The sequence below is a fragment of the Astatotilapia calliptera genome, chromosome 11 (assembly GCF_964374335.1).
Source record: "Astatotilapia calliptera chromosome 11, fAstCal68.1, whole genome shotgun sequence".
NCBI lineage: Eukaryota > Metazoa > Chordata > Actinopteri > Cichliformes > Cichlidae > Astatotilapia > Astatotilapia calliptera.
The window spans coordinates 33419616-33439911 of NC_137432.1; the positions used below are offsets into that span (position 1 = coordinate 33419616).

At 37.1% G+C, this 20296-nt stretch overlaps 1 protein-coding gene across 2 annotated transcripts; it reads right to left on the reverse strand.

Annotated features, from left to right (window-relative positions):
* Positions 1-3382: 3382 nt before the first annotated feature.
* On the reverse strand, positions 3383-7263 carry arl4aa (ADP-ribosylation factor-like 4aa). 2 transcript variants are annotated; one of them, XM_026185618.2, is made up of 2 exons: positions 7153-7263; positions 3383-4807 (listed from the first exon to the last, which is right to left on the reverse strand). In XM_026185618.2, the coding sequence occupies exon 2, from the start codon at positions 4703-4705 to the stop codon at positions 4103-4105; it is 603 nt and encodes a 200-aa protein (XP_026041403.1). In that variant the 5' UTR covers positions 4706-4807; positions 7153-7263; the 3' UTR covers positions 3383-4102. The 2 variants fall into 2 exon arrangements, with proteins under 2 accessions (XP_026041403.1, XP_026041402.1); XM_026185617.2 differs by lacking the exon at positions 7153-7263 and adding an exon at positions 6386-6525.
* Positions 7264-20296: the final 13033 nt, after the last annotated feature.

Below are 20296 nucleotides of genomic sequence, written 5' to 3' on the forward strand. Positions count from 1 at the left end.
AGGTACAAACCTCTTACAGTTAAAGAGTCTGAGTTTCCACGACAACTTGCATTCCTACGTTGAGGGTGTTTCAAGGGCGTGACTGTGTTTAGCAACACTGAGCATATCATTAAAAGCAAACTTTGACACGAGAATTTACAGTGTGGAGAAATCCTCCTGAAACCAGCACCTCCTCCCACTTTGCTTCTGTCACTGGTTGTAGAAAAATCTGTTCTCACGTGGAAGAACATTTTGTACCATGTTCAGCTTCATGCCGCCCAAGCTGGAAAACAACTGCCAATCTCAATCATGCCTCAGGCAGTTGATATGGTTCCAGTATAAAAGCAAAAATTAGTGAGAGGTGTTGTATGGATGAGGTATTGCAGTTTGTGTGCTTTTTTTAAATACATTGTGAGTGTTTTTGTGTCAAACACACCATATGAGGTTAAATGCTTAATGGATCATACATGAAGAGAACATCTATTCACCGTAATTCACTTTTCATTGAGGACACAGCACTCTTACAAATAGAGGGTCCATTTCTGACCCTATAGGTATATCCTATCCAGTGAGCGGCAGTTCTGTGGGAAAATGCCTTGTTGATGCTAGAGGTCAGAGGAGAATGACCAAACTGCTTTGAATTTACAGGAAGGCAACAGTAACTCAAATAACCATTAATTACAACCAAGATATGCAGAAGAGCATCTCTGAATGCAGAAGACAATGTACCTTGAAGCATGTAAGTGCTGTTTCAATATAAATTAAGGGTACAAAGGGGTCAATTTGAAATTCTATTTATCTTTCAAAGTTGTTTTAACCCTTTCACGTATAGTTGTCACTACAGTGGACAGCCATTCAAAGGCTGTTTTCTTGTATTTGTTAGTGTTGATGGTATACTTGCACATAAACCACTACATTGGACACTGATGTGTCACTCCATACAGTTGTCCACCTAAATGGACATGTAAAAAAACTCTTTGAAAAGTACATGTGTGAAAAAATGAAGTTCAAATTTTTTTTTTCATGCCTAAAGATGAATACAAATACTTAAGAAAAATAATCCAGATTGAGGTTGTCATAATTCATGCGTGAAAGGGTTAATATCAAACAAGTGTGCAAAACTGATTAAAATAAACATCAGTGTTCAGCCTTGATTCAGTTAAATTTAGGTTGACAGTCCAATGTTGATTTAACATAGTTTCAATGACTGTTTGTTATCTGGGAGATAGGCTACAACAGCAGAAGACCACACAAGAACAGGAAACTGAGGCCACAGTTTGCACAGGCTAAATAACATTGGACAATAGAGGGCTGAAAAATATTTGCCTGGTCAGACGACATTCAAATGACAGGGTCAGAAAATAGTGTAAACAGCATAAAAGCATTGATCCATCCAGTCTTGTATCAACCCTTTTGACTGCTGGGGGTGGTATAATAATTTGGGCCATGTTTTTGTGGCACATTTTGAGCCTCTAAGGCAGGCCGTATTGTTTAAACAATACTTAACAGACACTGAGTGTTGCTGACCATTTCTATCGCTTTATGACCGCAATGTACCAATCTTCTGATGGCTGCTATCAGCAGGATAACAAGTCATATCACAAAGTTCAAATGATCTCAAACTGTTTTCACTTAATAAGTACTGCCTGTGTAGAATGCCATTCACAAGACTTTATACTGATAAAGATACAGTCAGATACTTTTTTGCTGAGTGTACAGGAATAAGAATGGATAAAGAACAGGACAGAGTGAGCCCATTGGAAATACACTAAAAGTATGTATAATTAACTATTGTTTCATCCAAAAAGTATTTAAAAAAATTATGCTTCTATAACCACCATATTTATCCTTACCAGAATCAACATGTGCTTATGGACATTTAAACTGTGTCCCAAAAACTAATACGCAACTTGGTGTAGAACCAGTAATTATTAGAATTCTCTGGTGAGTGCTTCAGTAGAAATGACCTGAGGAACATAACAAGACAAAACAAGATAGGACACATAAAATTGACTTGCGCACACACAGAAAGCTGACGTGGCTTGCTTGCAGAGAGAGGGAAGTGGAATCAGGAAAAGTGTGAAAATGTCTGTGCCCCTTTGAGTTTCCTTCCTTGGCAAACAAGAGGCACCTGGGCTTCTAAATACAAAAACATGCTTCATCATTTGACAAAAATGAGTCATTCTGGCAACCTGACAACAATGTAACCAAAACACTGTGTACCATTGTAGCATTTATTCCTCCTTGCTGTCTTCCCATTAGTTCCTGTTTCCCTCTGCCTTTAAATACTGAAAGCTACTGAAAGTATTCCTTCATTTACTTCCTGCTGTTGCCTTTCAGTCATACAAATGTGTAAAATCCCACACTAAGGACATAAGCTTATCCTTCTATATGTGACAGGCCCCCTGGGAAACAGCACCAAAATCCCACATTGAGGTTATAATTATGACATTTAATTGGAACAGATATTTATGTGGTGAGGAAACTTGGTGATTTAGTCAGAGCGGAGTGCAAACTACCAATCTGCATCACACAGCTATTTTAGAAAGCCAGCTGCTTCTACACTGGCCTGCTGGGCTTACAGTCATTAATTGTTTCAAAGGAATGAGAGAACAAATGGCATTAATGCAGTGGACAAAATATCCTCGCCAACTCAGTCCAAAAATACTCAGTAATGCCCCTGGCTTCACAGTCTCCTTCCCCAGCCTGTTGTACTGGGTCAGGCCTCCAGACTGCCCTGACAACATTTTCAAGCTCTGAGGACAACATGTCTGAGCAGTAACGCATCAGTGCACTCTTTATCCCACTGCACTGAAGTACGCAAAAGCAAAAAACACATTCAAACTTCTTTTTTTTCCACTAAAGAGATTTGGCTTGTGTTTTTGATGACAATTTGGGGCCAAGATGTTAATGCTATTTTACTGTCAGTTTTACAGAAGGTTTGACTTCTGTGTGTTCTTAGCTCATTAGAAAACACTGAAACTGACAATCTGTAGGGAAATACAGGCTATGATAAGACATGTCTGAGTTTCCCGGGACACAATCTTATAAATGGAACTTCAACCTTTGGGTGTGTTCCTGTTCCACACAATTAGTGTGCAGGCTGCGTAAAATGAAACCCAAAAAGAACGTGACAATTAGAGGTCAGGTTGGCTGAGCATGCATTTTGGAAACACTCCTTATCACATGCAAACACTAGACTTGTAACATCAGCTAGTCAGCAGCTCTTGAATGCTTTAATGCCTTGTTGGGAAATTTGTTTAACAAACTGCTAATAATCTTTTTCTGGAGACTCAAACCAGCTCCTTAAAGCTTAGTGTTGCTATTATTTGAATAAATGAGCCTTTATGTGGCTGCTGTTTAAATATTAACTGTTAAATAATAGCCACAATATCGCAGTCAATATTGCTCTACATGTTTTATTCAATAAAACATATTGCATAACCAGTCTAAAGACAATGAGGCCAATGTGGACCAACTACTGTTCAGTAGCATTTGCTGTACATGTTTCTGTAAAATCTGACATAACTTTTATCTTTTTAAAAACTCCATAGGAAGTGATAACCTAAAGTGCTTTGAAAAAAAGAGCGATATAAGACAGCAAGCACACGCATAATAATAATACAATAAAAACATAATACTTTTCTTTCACAAAGTCCAGTGTAAAAAAACCAAAACAAAATCAAAACAACAAAACAAGTCAGAACAACACATGAAATAGTAAAATAAATCATTGTTCAGCCATTCACCAAATAACCCTTCATCTAGGCCAAGTCTTTTCTTAAATTATTTTTGGTTATATTGTTTGGAACAGACATCCTTAAAACAACTTCTATCGCCCTTCCAGACCCCAAACCCTCAATACTTTGCAATCCATATAAATTCTTTATAACATATCCACACATATCTGAAACTTTCTCATCTTCATACTGCATTCCTTTATGTGCATTTCTTGATCAACAGCATAAACATATGACCATAAACATAGACCGGGAATCCTAAAGCTCAGTTTTGACTGATAAAACTCAGCATACTGAATTTAAACCTGAAGCTTAACAGGACAAATTCCTTTTTTTAGGTTTCCTTCATACGAAACAATAGGAACGTCTATCTCATGAAAAGTTTATCTCTTTTTTCTTTGCTGCCGAAGCATTTTTCTCCTTTTCAGTATCATCTCATGGAGTTTGTCCAGGCCATCCCTGAGTCCTTCTCCTATGATGGCACAGGCTGGCTGCAGATGCCAGGGTGTAGCAGGGCCCAGTTCTTTCAAAGCCAGCAGTTTCTCAATTTCAGCCAATCCTAGAGAGTGCCTCAAGTCCTGTTTGTTGGCGACCACGAGCAGGGGAACTCCCTGGTTCTCAGAGCTCTTGGCGATTTTATGGAGCTCTGTTTTGGCCTCTTCCATGCGCTCTGCATCCACAGAGTCCACCACGAATATGATGCCATCTGTGCATCTCGTGTATGACTTCCACAGGGGGCGCAGCTTCTCCTGACCACCCACATCCCAGAAGTGGAAAGTCACAGTCTTGTGGCCTCCCAGTGGCACTCTGACTTTCTCTGCATTGAAACCTTTGGTGGGAACAGTGTTTACAAACTCATTGAACTGCAGTCTATACAAGACAGTGGTCTTTCCAGCAGAGTCTAGTCCAAGGATGGCAATGTGGAAAGACTGGAAGAACGGGATGTTTGAGAGACAGCTAGGTTGTTCCGAAAATCCATTCCCCATCTTTTCTCATGGGGAAAGGCAGGTGAATTTGGAAGGATTGAGCCAACTGTCCAACAGATGTCCAAAGAACTGTTTAGATTCCAAAATGATGGCACCAAGTACCTGAAAGAACATGGATGGGACAAAGATTACATCTAATTTCCAAGGATTCTCAGGTTCAAAGACATTACTGCTCAGTCAGTAATATAACAATCTAGTCACTTAGTAATAAACAAGAGTCAAAAAGTCAACAAACTGAATGGTGTAAGTTACATAACAAATTCTATTTATTGGTTAATTTAAGTCACCTATTACTGATCATATCAAACCAAGTCAGCCTGTTTCAGCAGAACTCCTACACGTACTGAACTAGGCGGGGCGGGGGACAAAGATAGGATTTTATTATAGTAAATTCACTTGGGGTCAACATATGGTGAACTTTGGTTCACGAGTTTGGAGGTACAAAAAATAAATACATTTAAAGCTAAAAAATTAAAATCAAGCAATAAAATCCAACACATCTTTAAACTGGAAAGCACCAAAGTCAGAAGAAGAATACTTTTCCCAAGTTAGACCACTAAGTGAAAAAGAAAAGAAAAAACAAACAAATAAACAAACAAACAAAAACAAACACAATGGCTCAAATGTCCTTAATGGGATAGTTTTCCTGTTCAGGAGGCAAATACTACATAAAAAACCCCACACAAACTGTCTAACCTTAGCTGAGCTTAACTTAAAGCTTATAATTACTTTTTTAGCCAGCAGGTTAAGCACTGGTATACCCGTTTCCAGTTTCAGAATACTGGACAATGCTGAACATAGTGACTTCTAGCAAACAAAACTGGAAAATATTTTGTCAAGGCTAAAACAAAGATAAAAGCTAACGCACTACACTTGTGTATTTGTCAGTTGGACTGACTCCAGCTGATGTCAATGCTGCTCAATGCTTACTGAATGTGCAAAGGTCAGCTAGTGCTTTCAGTTCAGCTGCCCCCAAGTGGCCAAAAAAAACCCCCCAACAAATGACAAATGGAAACAAAAAAAAAAAACAAGCAAAATGCAAACTTTGAATATGAGAATATAAAAGACTATATCATTTGCTTTACATAGTGAGAATGCTACCAAACTATTAGTATTCAAGCTATCAATAAAAACATTCACAATCAGCATTAAAAAGACTATACTTCATTATTTCTTTTTATTATGGTGACACTGAAACTGTGACCATGCTTAGTCATGGTCTACCAATTTATTTTAACATTAAATACTTTCTTACATAATAAATATGCAAATCCACTTTTTATTTCACCCTCAATATCCATAAGTGCCTACTCACTGAATGACAATGTGGCTTTTAAGATGTATAGATATATGTTTATAATTATTATTACGTTCACTTGCGGTGTATCAGAGTCAAAGCATTATTATGTAAAGTGAATTAAAGATGATAACTTTCAATTACTACATTGCATACTGGCTGAAGTCCCTCATAATGGAGCTCAAAGGGGTACTTAAGTTCAAATTACTGCAACTCATGTTTCATTACACGGTATTTATGTATTATACTCGATCCCTAATTGCATTTTAATACTTCCATTTATCACGATATGATTCTCCACTAATTTTGCAGTGGTAAGGTCTTTAAATCGAAGGAAAAGAAAATACGTTTTTATTTCTAGTAAAAAAAAATGTGTTACATACCCTTCATATGACGATAAGATAATACAGCTAATCTCTCTGGACAGAAACGCGGTCGTCTTCTGCATCTACAGCGTCTGAAATTCAGCTCACGGTATATTTTCCTCTCTTATTTCCGCAAAGACAGCAGCAAAGCCTTCGCCAGAAACTGACACACCATGTCCGTCTGTCCTCAGTGTCCCGTATGGATCTACCACTGATGACACTGCCGCTGTGTGTGCGCACAGCCTGGAACAACGCCCATACTGACACTGCGGGACCGCGCAATTGGCCCGTGCCCTCATTCCTCTGTCAGCCGATTGGCTAAAACAGCTGTCAATCACATTTCTGCCCGGGAACGCAGATCACCTGTTGCTCTGACTGCCCGTCGCACCATTTTACTCCGGACGTCAGTATTCTTTGATTCTTGATCCGCAGTAAGACGTACTAATTATGCGTCAAGTCAAATTTTCTATTAAAAAAACCGCCGGGGAGGTTATATTTAAAAATAATATACAGAACATGCATACGGCTGGTTATTACATTTAGAAATCTTTTCTGTCAAGCAAATGCAGTTCACAAAGAGCTCAAAATACGTTTCTAAGCTCTGTCACACTTTGAATCACCTTGTTGTTGAATTGTGCTATACAAATAAACTTGCCTTGCCTTGCCTTGTCAAGTCTACAACCCTAAACATTTATCATAATAATTATTGTTAGCGGTATTTTAGCCTTTATAAACAATTAACATGGTTAATTGTTAGTAACCATTGTAAATAAAATTTGAGTTACCTTTGATTCAGCTAATGCAGGCAGTGTACTTTCCCTTTTTGACCGCGCCAGATCTCTGTGTGTGTGCGTGTGTGCGCGTGTGTGTGTGCGCGCGCAGAAACTGCACCGCCCCCTTCGGCCGCGTGTTTTTGTTTGAAATGATTGGTCAGAGGGCAGGAAAAGCGCCTCTCTCAGTGCAGGCCATCGCAGAAAGGATAACAAACAGTATTTGGCCCTTAGCCACTGCCTTGCATAAGCAGTCTGTGCTGGACTATTTTAGCGCCTTTGATTTGTTTATTTTCACACAAACCCACAAAGACAGAATAATAGAATACACAGCCTAACACCGGACACAGAATCCGGTAGCACCATATGGTATGTATCCATATAAATAGCTACAATATGCAGCACACCTTCCCAAAAATGGCACAAAATTCAAGCACAACTGCTGGAAGAGGGAAGTATTGATGGAGGATTTTCTTTCAATGAATTGTATTTATAAAAGGCAGCAAATGTGCTGTCATAGTATATTATATAGTATATTATTATATAGTACTTTAGTCCTGTTACTGAACACTCAAAGCACTTTCACACCACAAGCCACATTTGCTCATTCATGCAGAGAATCATGCAGTCATTTATTATATTCCTTTCACCAACATTGGGTGCAAGAATCTTGCCAAAGGACACTTTTGCATGTGGACTGCAGGATTTAGGGATCAAACTACTGACCTTGGATTTACTAGGCAATTTACCCAGCCAGTTTAGAGCCATTTTTCTGAGTTGATCTTAATCACGTGCATGCTGAATAGCAAAAATTAATTCAGGGACTAACCTTTTTTCTTCAATTCAAAATTAGATAGTTTGGACATGTGTAAGGGAGGGATAGTGGATGTATCAGACAAAGAAATGGGAAACACAGAGCTTCCAGGCAGGATAAAAAGAAGAGGATCTCAGATGATGTTTAGGGATGCTGTGTAGGAAGACATGCAGGGCCTTAGTGTGACAGAAGAAGATGCTAGGGACTGAGTGAGATGGAGGCAGATTATTTACCTCTATGAAGTTTTTTTTTTCCAAAATGAAATGAGCAATATTTACAATTTTAAGTGTCAAAATAATCTCTTTCATAAGCAGGCATAAATAGTTAGGAATAGTATTATTATTTAGTGTTCACAAAAATATGTCAAGAAAGGAGCTGAATTTTTAATGTTTTTAGATTTTATTGCAAGCATTTTTTTTTCATTTTTTATTGTAACTTCTCAATGCAAGGTGGTGAAAGCTTACAGTGCAAAGAAACCTTACTAGAAACAAAAAAGCTACATGCAAGAAATACAACATAAAAGTTAAACTAGGTTAAAGCAACTAGCAAGAAAGAAGGAAAAAGAGGGTGCTTTCTAAAATTATGTTAAAGTAATTTTGAATAATTCCCCTAAACATTCTATAATGTAGGCCCTAAAAACATTACCAAAAATATTGAAATGCTTATTGATGGATTTTATACATGGTAAATTTTTGTTCCACTTTTATTATTCCATTGTTTGCTTTTTAACCACAGTGCTCAGAAACATAATGCCAAATTTAATGCAACAGAAGAACAATGTTCAGGATGCACGCTGTACACGGCAAGTTTAGAGTAAACTTCACTTGTTGTGAAATTTTATGTTATTGGTAACTTTAACTGGCTATATTTGAATTTAAGTATATTTGCTAGCCAGCTTACACTACCTGGCTAACATGAGTTGATTTTTCAGAAAAGTAAACACAAGAGAGAATTTCTTTCTATTTTCATTCTATAATCTACACCAGAAACCAATCATCATACATCTTACTTTATCAGCTTAAATCTACCAAATTGTTAATGTAGAGCACAATTTGCAGTGATTTTATTTAACTGGAGAAAATATTTAACATGGAAAGCATCAATAGATAAAATGTCTTCATGGCTGCACATCTATGAACCATAAAACAATACATGTAAGACCATCTATCTGGTCAACCAACTGTAACTATATCTATCTTTAGTTAATAAACTATAGAGAGCTTTCTGAACTTTTCAAGTGGTTATTCTAATTAAATGTTAACATCCACTATTTGTAATACAGAGTTTGCAAATTTAAAGTTACAGAATGTTCTTTCTTTGCCTCTTACAAAAATAATTTTACTTTTATTGGGGTTTACACACAGTCTCCAGTCAACACTATCTTTCTACTAAATAAGCCTTCTGAAATTCTTTTTGTTATTTTTTTCATTCTGACAATTCTACAGTATCATCTGTGTACAGAAGCACAAAGTCTTACACCTCAACATTGTCATCACTCATTTCTCAGCCAGAAATGATAGCCCGTTATCTCTACTACTAGTATAAGCAAAATCATTTAGAAATTTTTACAGAGCAGAGTTGATAAATTTTCACCCTGTCAAACCCCGATCTTGCAGTCACAACAACACTGATTTCAGGCCATCACACACAACTTGGTATTTTGGTTTAAATTATACACAACTGTAAAAATTCTCCAATTTATGTCTGCAATGTTTAACTTTCTCTATAACAGACACTTTCAACTCATTCCGCAGCTTTTTCATAATCAAATAATCAAAAAATTGTAGTCCAATTTATTGGTGTTGAAGACAAGAATTATATCAACTTAATAATTTGGTAACCAATGAAATAAACTCTTCAGGACAAGCAATATTCCTTATTCCCCATTATTTTTGAATTTTTCTTTCTCCTTACTAATTTATCCAAAATACATTGATATAATTCCATATTCATTAGTACCGCTATCATTACGTTTTCTTTCCAGTACCCAGATCTTTCCCAAATTTGCCATTAACTATATGTAAATCAAGTTTTTGGCAAAATTCAATAAGCATTTTACCATTGTTATCGTAATAAAGTTACCTAATGATTTCAACTTGCATTTGGAATTATTTGAACTCCATTCAAATAAGGAAAATCCTAACCTAATAATTATAGTAGTATCCAACTCCAACATCATCTATGAAGCCTGCCCTTGCATTTAAGTCCCAAGTAAAATACAGTTATCACAGTAGAGTGACCGTTCAAGGGGAATGTCCACAGCACCTACTATAAACTCCAAACCTATTACTTGAACATCAATCAACATCCATAGAACATTACATGAACTTTTAACAGCTTTGCACTATTTTGATATCGCGACTTTGAACATCATTGCTAATTCATGTTCCCCTCAAAGAGTACATTCTTCATTACAATAAATACAGGGAGTGCAGAATTACTAGGCAAGTTGTATTTTTGAGGAATAATTTTATTATTGAACAAAGACCATGTTCTCAATGAACCCAAAAAACACATTAATATCAAAGCTGAATGTTTTTGGAAGTAGTTTGTTTTTAGTTTTAGCTATTTTAGGGGGATATCTGTGTGTGCAGGTGACTATTACTGTGCATAATTATTAGGCAACTTAAAAAACAAATATATACCCATTTCAATTATTTATTTTTACCAGTGAAACCAATATAACATCTCCACATTCACAAATATACATTTCTGACATTCAAAAACAAAACAAAAACAAATCAGCGACCAATATAGCCACCTTTCTTTGCAAGGACACTCAAAAGCCTACCATCCATGGATTCTGTCAGTGTTTTGATCTGTTCACCATCAACATTGCGTGCAGCAGCAACCACAGCCTCCCAGACACTGTTCAGAGAGGTGTACTGTTTTCCCTCCTTGTAAATCTCACATTGGATGATGGACCACAGGTTCTCAATGGGGTTCAGATCAGGTGAACAAGGAGGCCATGTCATTAGTTTTTCTTCTTTTATACCCTTTCTTGCCAGCCACGCTGTGGAGTACTTGGACGCGTGTGATGGAGCATTGTCCTGCATGAAAATCATGTTTTTCTTGAAGGATGCAGACTTCTTCCTGTACCACTGCTTGAAGAAGGTGTCTTCCAGAAACTGGCAGTAGGACTGGGAGTTGAGCTTGACTCCATCCTCAACCCAAAAAGGCCCCACAAGCTCATCTTTGATGATACCAGCCCAAACCAGTACTCCACCTCCACCTTGCTGGCGTCTGAGTCAGACTGGAGCTCTCTGCCCTTTACCAATCCAGCCACGGGCCCATCCATCTGGCCCATCAAGACTCACTCTCATTTCATCAGTCCATAAAACCTTAGAAAAATCAGTCTTGAGATGTTTCTTGGCCCAGTCTTGACGTTTCAGCTTGTGTGTCTTGTTCAGTGGTGGTCGTCTTTGAGCCTTTCTTACCTTGGCCATGTCTCTGAGTATTGCACACCTTGTGCTTTTGGGCACTCCAGTGATGGTGCAGCTCTGAAATATGGCCAAACTGGTGGCAAGTGGCATCTTGGCAGCTGCACGCTTGACTTTTCTCAGTTCATGGGCAGTTATTTTGCGCCTTGGTTTTTCCACACGCTTCTTGCGACTCTGTTGACTATTTTGAATGAAACGCTTGATTGTTCGATGATCACGCTTCAGACGCTTTGCAATTTTGAGACTGCTGCATCCCTCTGCAAGATATCTCACTATTTTTGACTTTTCTGAGCCTGTCAAGTCCTTCTTTTGACCCATTTTGCCAAAGGAAAGGACGTTGCCGAATAATTATGCACACCTGATATAGGGTGTTGAGGTCATTAGACCACACCCCTTCTCATTACAGAGATGCACATCACCTAATATGCTTAATTGGTAGTAGGCTTTCGAGCCTATACAGCTTGGAGTAAGACAACATGCATGAAGAGGATGATGTGGACAAAATACTCATTTGCCTGTATTAGTTTTAATTTTACTTAAACAAAATCAAACTTTTCAGTATATTCTTGCAAAATGCTACAACTCAGCTTCTTAGAAACTTCAGATATTTAAACCTAAGAATTTAAATGATCTTATTTGGTAAGACTGAACATCATGACTACTGATGTACTGTAGCCTCTTCAGTCCACAGTCTTGCTCTTGATACTCCATCATGCTTGCGGTCTACTTGTGGCCTGCAAGTCATATTTTAGACAGTCCAACCCCCTCTCACCACTGTGAGTCACTTGTTGAATATACTGTCTCTGACTGTTTGTCAATCACTATATCAAGTATGATTAAAGTAATATGGAGTAAAGTTAGATTCTCACGCTTTCTTTTCCTCAGTGCTCTCTTGCTCACACAGCAAGTCAAGGACGTACCATAGCCATAACAATGCTTCTGGAATCGAGTTGAAAAAGTCAGGCAACAAAATTATTTCATTACTCAAACTACATTATCATTAATAATATTGATTAGATTTGCTCTTGACTATACTTTGATTAGAATTAAGCACAATTCACTTGAAGCACAAAAAGGCTGGATGTTAAGTCCACTTTTGGATGGAGATGAGCCGGGGCATCTCAATCTTTAACAATTTGGATAACAAAAAAGATCCTGGGCATGTTGAGTGAGCTTCATAGTTGTTGTATAGGGCCTTGGCCATTTTACCCTGACCTGACATTTTCTGAACACACTCTAGTTGTGTGGGAAATTCAAAGTAGATCAGCATTTTCTGAAATGCCTAGACCAGCCTGCAGTTGCTGCCACCTGAGTAGCTTTTCTTTTTTTTTTCTTTTTTTGCGAAGAGAAGCTAAATAGATGTACCTAATAAAGTGGCTAAGTATTTATTTATCATTCCTTGTTTTCTGAGTGTTATTTATCATATGCACTTGTGAATTACAATTGACATTGTGCAGATCCATTTTTCCCTCCTTGCACTGCATAATGGGACAAATGAGAGAACATTTTAGGGATTTATCATTACACTCAAAGTCCTGTAACTAGGTAGAGACAGTGCGGTCAGGAACCCCGGGACCATGACATGTAACTGAAGTTGCAGTGTGTTTACTTTCTTTAAAAAAATATCTGTATAAATACTTTCAGTACAGCAATGCCTTTTTTTTCCAGATGTTTGGTTCTGTAACATTGTTTGGTACTTGAAAGAATATCAAAAGCTTAAACACCTTTGCTCTTGTGGTTTATTGAATGATATCCTTTTCATTTTATATTTAGTCTGAGTTATGCAAAGTCACAGATGACGCATTAGATGCACATGTGCAGCTATTTCAGATATGCTTGGCGTCACATGTTTATAATTCCTCATATAGCGAATGAACAGCTGCCTCTGTACCAGTGGGCATCATGAGATCACAGTACATGCATGCCTTCTGTTAAAAACTAGAAGATTTGTGGATCTTTTTAGACTGTTTACTTGAAGTTATGTTTAGTTTGAGGGTGGGGTTTTACTTGGATGGGTCTTAAAATCTGGAAATGGGTTATATTGTAAAGGGCAAGGAAGTCACTCTGACACAGACTTTAAAAAGTTGGCTTTGCAGGACATGGAAGGATGGAAGGACCACTGGTGGTGGTCAGAGGGCCCAGTGGCGCCAGTGTCCGGCAGCCTCGCCTCAGTCAGTGCGCCCCAGGGTGGCTGTGGCTACAATGTAGCTTGCCATCACCAGTGTGTGAATGGGTGGATGACTGGATATGTAAAGCGCTTTGGGGTCCTTAGGGACTAGTAAAAGCGCTATATAAATACAGGCCATTTACCATTTACCATGTATCCAGCCTGACTAGTATCATCAGATCAAGTGATGGTATAATGGTGTGGGAGATATTTTCTTCAGTTGGACAAGTAATGCTTTACCCAGTCAAAGATCAAACTTGACTGTTTGCTTATGATTAGAGTTAAAGGAAATGATGATTTAGAAATGTACATTACGCAATTAAATTGGCTTAAAATATGAAAAATGTTTACAAAGTTTAAATAAGTGCTTGTTTTGTGTGGCACACAAGTCTGGATTACAAATTATTTACAAATATTTTTCCTCACAAATAAGAGTGTTTTTTTAAGTCCCTGTATTAATTTAAATATTAAATATAAAATTATATATTTTGTATGCCAGTTCAGTTCAGGAAAGATGAATGCAGCACTTAAACAGTGTCGTCAAGAATTATGGGATTTAACTGTTTAAATTGACATGTTTAAACACGCTGATTTTTAAAAAGAAATGCAGCCCAACTACAAACTCCTTAACATGTTGGCATAAATGCAAACTGGAAGGCGCATTTCAAAGATGTGGTTGTGGTAGTGCCAAAAAACAAATGAATGAATCAGTTATTCTGAATAGTTGGGTATGGGAAATTTGGATGTTGGCCCCAGTGCCTTTTGTGTATCCCATGTAGTACTTTAAGTTTCGACTAACTCAAAAGGATAGTCTGAGATGTTTATGATCTAGTGCTGCCATCTGCTGGTACTTGGTGGAATCAGGATGATGCTTTGTAGTGCAGCGTATTTATCAAGGTCTGGTCTGGGGGAGGAAAAAAGAGCTGTCCTCAAGAAACTAACCGGGCGCACATCAATATCTACTCTGTAAGTTGGTAATGATATGCTTAAATACCCATATGACTGAGTTGGTATTATATAGGAATGTCAGTGAGCCAAATGCCCCATGCCACTTGCACTGACTTCATGGAGTATTATAGGTTGCCTTGTAATGCTTTGGCTTCCATGATGCAGTAATTTCCCCAGTTCATTTATATATATTTAACTTTATAAGCAGCTAGTTCAGGGGTTATGAATTTGTAGCTCTTTTGAGTCTCTGGATATATGCAAAAGTTATATTACCGGTAAGTATCATTCCTGCAAGTGACTCTTTAAATTCTTCAGTTGTCTCCTGTTTTTACTGAATTGCAAACCGTTCAAAATCAACTTTTTGTTTCATTGGTCCACAGCAAGATTAAAGTGCATAAACAAAGAGGCATTTAGTTATTACTAGCTATAAATAAAATGTTTAACAGTGTATTATATATTGAAAAAAATCTTTTGGGTTGTCCCTGAATATGCTAGTAGAGCCCGTTGCATTAGAATTATTTCTAAATGGAGTGTACAAATTGTAGCAAAAGTAAAGAAAGGTGTGTGTAGGTTCTCAGTTATCCAGGTCATAGTGGTCTAAGGAGGTTGGAAAAAAGACAGCAACTGGAGTTCTGTAAGTTAAAGAAGTTCTAACCTAATCCTAAACAGTTGATGCAAAACTTTGCATTAAAACACATAAAACTAAAGCTGAAAGTCATCACTCACACTGATTGATTACACCATGGTTCTATTCAGAGGCTAACAGAAAAACTATTTCCAAGAAATTTATAGACCTTACTGTGTCTTAACAGTTTTTGTAATGTAAATTATTTAAATTGTAATCTCCTCAGCATCAGGACTAAAGCTATGTTGTAATGGAGTTATTTGATATTACAATCTTGAATAGTTGACGTTGAGTTCAAGACTTCCCTGGGAAGTTTTGGTCAAAACTAAACAGGTTCTGTATTACAGAGAGCTTAAGTACAGTACTTCGTTGTTTTGTTTCTTTTAGGCTGGATGTGTTACGCTACTGCATCACTGCAGCTGCAGCACCAATCCGATTGTGGATCTCCCACTCCCTTCTCCCATCACTCATGAACAAGACCCCCCAAGGTACTTGAACTCTTCCACTTGGGAGAGAAACTTGTCCTTGACCCGGAGTGGGCACTCCACCCTTTTCAGGCTGAGGACCATGGCCTCAGATTTGGAGGTGCTAATTCTCTTTCCCACTGCTTCACACTCGGCTGCAAACCGTTCCAGTGCAAGCTGGAGGCCATCACCTGATGAAGTCAGCAGAAGCCAACAGACTAACCTAGCCCGATAGGACTCCTTCTTCAGCCTGGTGGCTCCCTTCACCTCTGGTGTCTGCCATTTGGTTCGGGGGATGCCACCACGACAGGCACCAACCACCTTGCGGCCACAGCTCAGTGCAGTGGCTTCTCAGTGGAGGTGCAGAACATGGTCCATTCAGACTCAATGTCCCCAGTCTCCCTCGGAATGCTGTTGAAGCTCTGCTGGAGGTATGTATTGAAGATCTTGCAGACTGGGGCCTCTGCCAGGCATTCCCAGCACACCCTCACTATACGTTTTGCTTCAGCCACTACCAAAAAGTGAAAAAAAAAAAAACCCCACAATATTTGCATTAAAGTTGATTAGTGACCAAACTGTTGAACTGTATGTGGTGCAATATCCTGGTGTTAATTCAAAATATGTTCCACATTATAATGAAACTTTTTAAGCTTGTGAGTTGCAATGTGAGCTGCATTTATTGTCATGTACATGGATTTAACCCCTTTTTGGCTAACTATTTTATTCTAATGTTATAAAGCAAAACTGTCTTATATACCAATGATAAACACTTCATGTATTACCCCATTTTCTAAGGGTCACAATTACGCTTTTTAAGCTTAGTGTTTGTTTTTACTTTTTTGTGTATGTTTGGTGTTTTTTTAGGTTTTGTTTTTCTTTCATTGACTTAATCAATCTGACTTTGAACATGAATTTATTTTTGGTCTTTGTAGTTATTGCCCTACTGGGTGAAAACCTTCTTCTTCTTTAAAAAATTTTTTTTTAAGATTTTATCTATACACTATGATCATGACATCCTGGTAAAAGTTGTGGAAAAACAAACTGAGGGTTTAAACCAAAGTAATTTTCTAATATGCATTTGAAGAAACGTTGAGAGAGGAGAGAGGATAAAAAGCCGATGCAGTGTTTAAAAAAAAAAAAGTTATTACAAGTTTTTGGACTTGTAAAAGCTGAAGTTGTAAAAAATAAATAAATAAATGTAACAAAGAAAATTCTGATAACTCAAGTTCCTGTTTAATTTTTACTGTGGCCTGTTTTTTTTTTAATGATAATAAAAGTAATTTTCAAAATTCCTAAGCACATTGTGTGAGGAACTTTTATTCAATTGTTTAATTATTTTGTAGTACAAATAACCATGGGTGAGATCTAGGATGCTCATGATTATCTGGGCAAAGTGTATATAGAATTGTAAGTACAATCATGCAATACTGTTTTACTTCCTGCTGTGACAAAACAAATTTCCCACGTGTGGGACTAATAAAGGTTATCTTATCTTATCTTATCTTTACTGTTTGACACTTGGACAGCAGGTAAGTAAACATTGTTTATTTTAATTTGTTTTACACTTTAAGTCGCTTCAGTTGTCTGACATATGGTTAAGAATCCCAAGCATCAAATCTCCTCACTTAAGAATGAATAGTTGATTTACTTTTTTTTTTTTAAATGTTTTTAAAGACTCAAATCATGGAAGAATTATTCCATTGAGCATGTGATTTCACAATCCACTCTCTTACTCATCACATCTGGTTAGAAAAAACACCAACATGACAAAAATGCTAATTTCTATGATTCATAATGGAACGTCACAAAACCCTGGAGCATGTCATAATGGTTATAATCCATCTTTTATAGTGTCTACATTCCAAATACAGGGTGCCAGCAAAAATGGGGCTAAAGAATTTTTCTGTGACTTCTCTGAGCAGTTTTCTGATTTACCGTTAGTTAAAGAAGCACTATATTGCTTCTTTATTCCTTTTTTCTTTTTTTTTTTCTTTTTTTTAACTGTACAGGAGCCAGGGTACGGAGGAGATTTATTGACAATGGTCTACAGCTGATACAATGTGCTGTAAAAAAAAAAGAAAGAAAGAAAGAAAGAAAGAAAGTAAGAAAGAAAGAAAGAAAGAAAGAAAAGCATGCAAAATTGCACAAACAAAAATTCACGAAACAGCAAGGCTGCGAAAGATGAACCGTGTTATAGCGAGGGACCACTGTACTTCCTTTTTTTTTTTTTTTTTCTGTTTTTGATTACTTTATTATTCTTTAGAAATGTCAAAACACAGTTGGATTAGCATATAAGTAAAGACTGTGACAAATATTGCTACAGAATGGATAAATTATGCAAACCTTAAGCAACCACCGTCTAACAAAATGAATCTGTGATGACTTTTTGTGGTCTGGACTTCTTCTTTGACTGGGTGCGTGGAGTTTAAATTAAGTGGATGAGAAAAACACAGACACTTCATAATCTAGGAAAAGTTGTTTCAAATGCCATCATAGCTCAGGAACCTGCCTGACTCTCACTCCTTTAGCTCCTCCCCTTGATGAAACTGCATCCATCAGTTTTTGGGTCCAATGGTCAAGTTTAGCCATGAAGGTAGATTCAAAGCTTACAGTGGTTATTCTCTTGAACTCTTCTTTTATCTGTAGACAACACATACAGAAAAATTGCTGTAAGAAACGTTAACCCTTATTACAAACAAATGTCAGGCTTCACAATTTAAACTTGCTTAAAACTGCAGACAGATAATCCACCACAGTTATAATTTAATATATTTTTAAAAATATTAAATAATGTTTATCTATGCGCAAATTGCTTACGTAAAGTCTTAATGTCCTGGCATTCACATAGTGTATGCCAGGATGCTACTGCCAAAATCATATCAACAATATTTCACAAAACTTGATGTGTTAAAAAAGTAATAATGATACATACAGCTCTTAAGATCAAGAACAATACGTAGCTGTTTCGCAACAGTAACCAAAATCATTTACAATGTAATATCATGTAGCAGGTATCCTTCTCACAGAAATATTCACAGTTTGAAGGCTTCTAACTTTTAAACACACAAACAACAAAAAAGAGTCTGTGACTGAAATTAGATATAATTAAAAAGCAACGTTTTAATCGTGCTTTGCTCTCATAAGTATTATCCACTTCTATGCTAAAGTTCAGAATGACTATATACAATGTTAAATATTAGCATTACTTACATGTGGTATGGTACATTTGTAACATGAGCGTAACATCATAAACAAATCCACTACTGCTCATAACATTGCTTTAGTAGAACTGTTATTTGTAAAACAAATGTTTTTTTTGTTTTTCTTCTTTATTCCTGCTAATCTGCATATTTTACATTTTATTGTGCTCACTTCTTGAATACAACCAAACTGTTTTCTGTCCCCTTCCCATTGATTTTACCGTAGTGAACCAGTAAGAGACCACTTCAGCATCACTGAGCTACAACAACTAGAGCAGCTGGAGCTGGGGTGCTTTCACAGAGACTGTCAAGGCCAAGCATGACCAAGTCAATCTTTGCAGAGGCCAATCAGGGAGCTGTCTTAGAACAGCTTCAGGATCAACAATATGATGCAGCAAAGTTACGTTTTTTGAGTATGTGACTGTGTTTGGGGGGAGTAAGGACACAGGACTAAAACAATACTGGGATGTAAACATTTCAATATTTAGAAATATTGTGAGGGGGTAAAATGATTTTTATAACAGGTCAGTTATTTTAAGAATGCCTTTGTTCACAAAAAGGGAATGAGAACAAAGGAAACAAGAAGCTGCTTCCTTGTTTTTGAAGTAAAACATTAGACGTGATTATAATGATGTAATAGAATATCATGGTGTGAATTCGGTGTGCTTATTTTTTAAACATTTGCTCCAGTCGTGTTATGACAATTTTGGGGGGTTGTGCATTTTCATCAAGAGTTGTAAATTTAACAAAATAACAATTGTTTTTAATATTTGGATGAAAAGCCTTGAAACCTCATTGAAAGCATGAGCTACCCTTTATCATTTTGTCTGTGAAGGTCCAGTTTTGCAGCATTTGGCTGAATCTGAGCAGAGAGTACAACCCTGTGGACAATTCGTCCTGTTTCTTATATGAGCAGTCACATCATCACTAAACTAGTAACCTGGTTTCACTTTCAACCATGCATGCTCATGCTATAACATGTCACATAACTCATATCGTATTTGATCATCTGTTTTATTTTCCATTTCAGAAAATAAAGAGCAATTCTCGTGCATCCAGGGAAACACTTTGACTTTTCCAGAAGCTTAAATGAATGCAAATTACTGTCATCTGTTAAACAGCAGGAGTGTGGTCAAAACAGTGACCACAAAATGACAACCTCACCTTTGGAAAATATTTTTCTTATTTCTGCAACGAAAGCTGTAGCACCTGTCCGTTTCTTTTAAACAGTTACAGAAAATAAAAAGGACAGTCCTATATCAGATCTCTTTGTCCAACACAAATGCTCTGTGTAAAAATAATATCACAAATACTAACTAAAAATGAGTTTGGTTGAGCAAATTACACTGGGGAGAAAAGTGCAACTGTAGTTAAAAAACTAATAATACATCGATATTAATAAAGATGTAGCTTGTAGAACTTCAGGTTGTATTGAAAAGAGTTCAGATTATTAACAACTTGTTATTTCTGCAAAACCCAATCAAATCCTCCCCCGACCTAA

Excerpts from the sequence above, each read along its gene's own strand:
- arl4aa (XM_026185618.2), bottom strand. The coding sequence starts at position 4,705 with ATGGGGAATGGATTTTCGGAACAACCTAGCTGTCTCTCAAACATCCCG.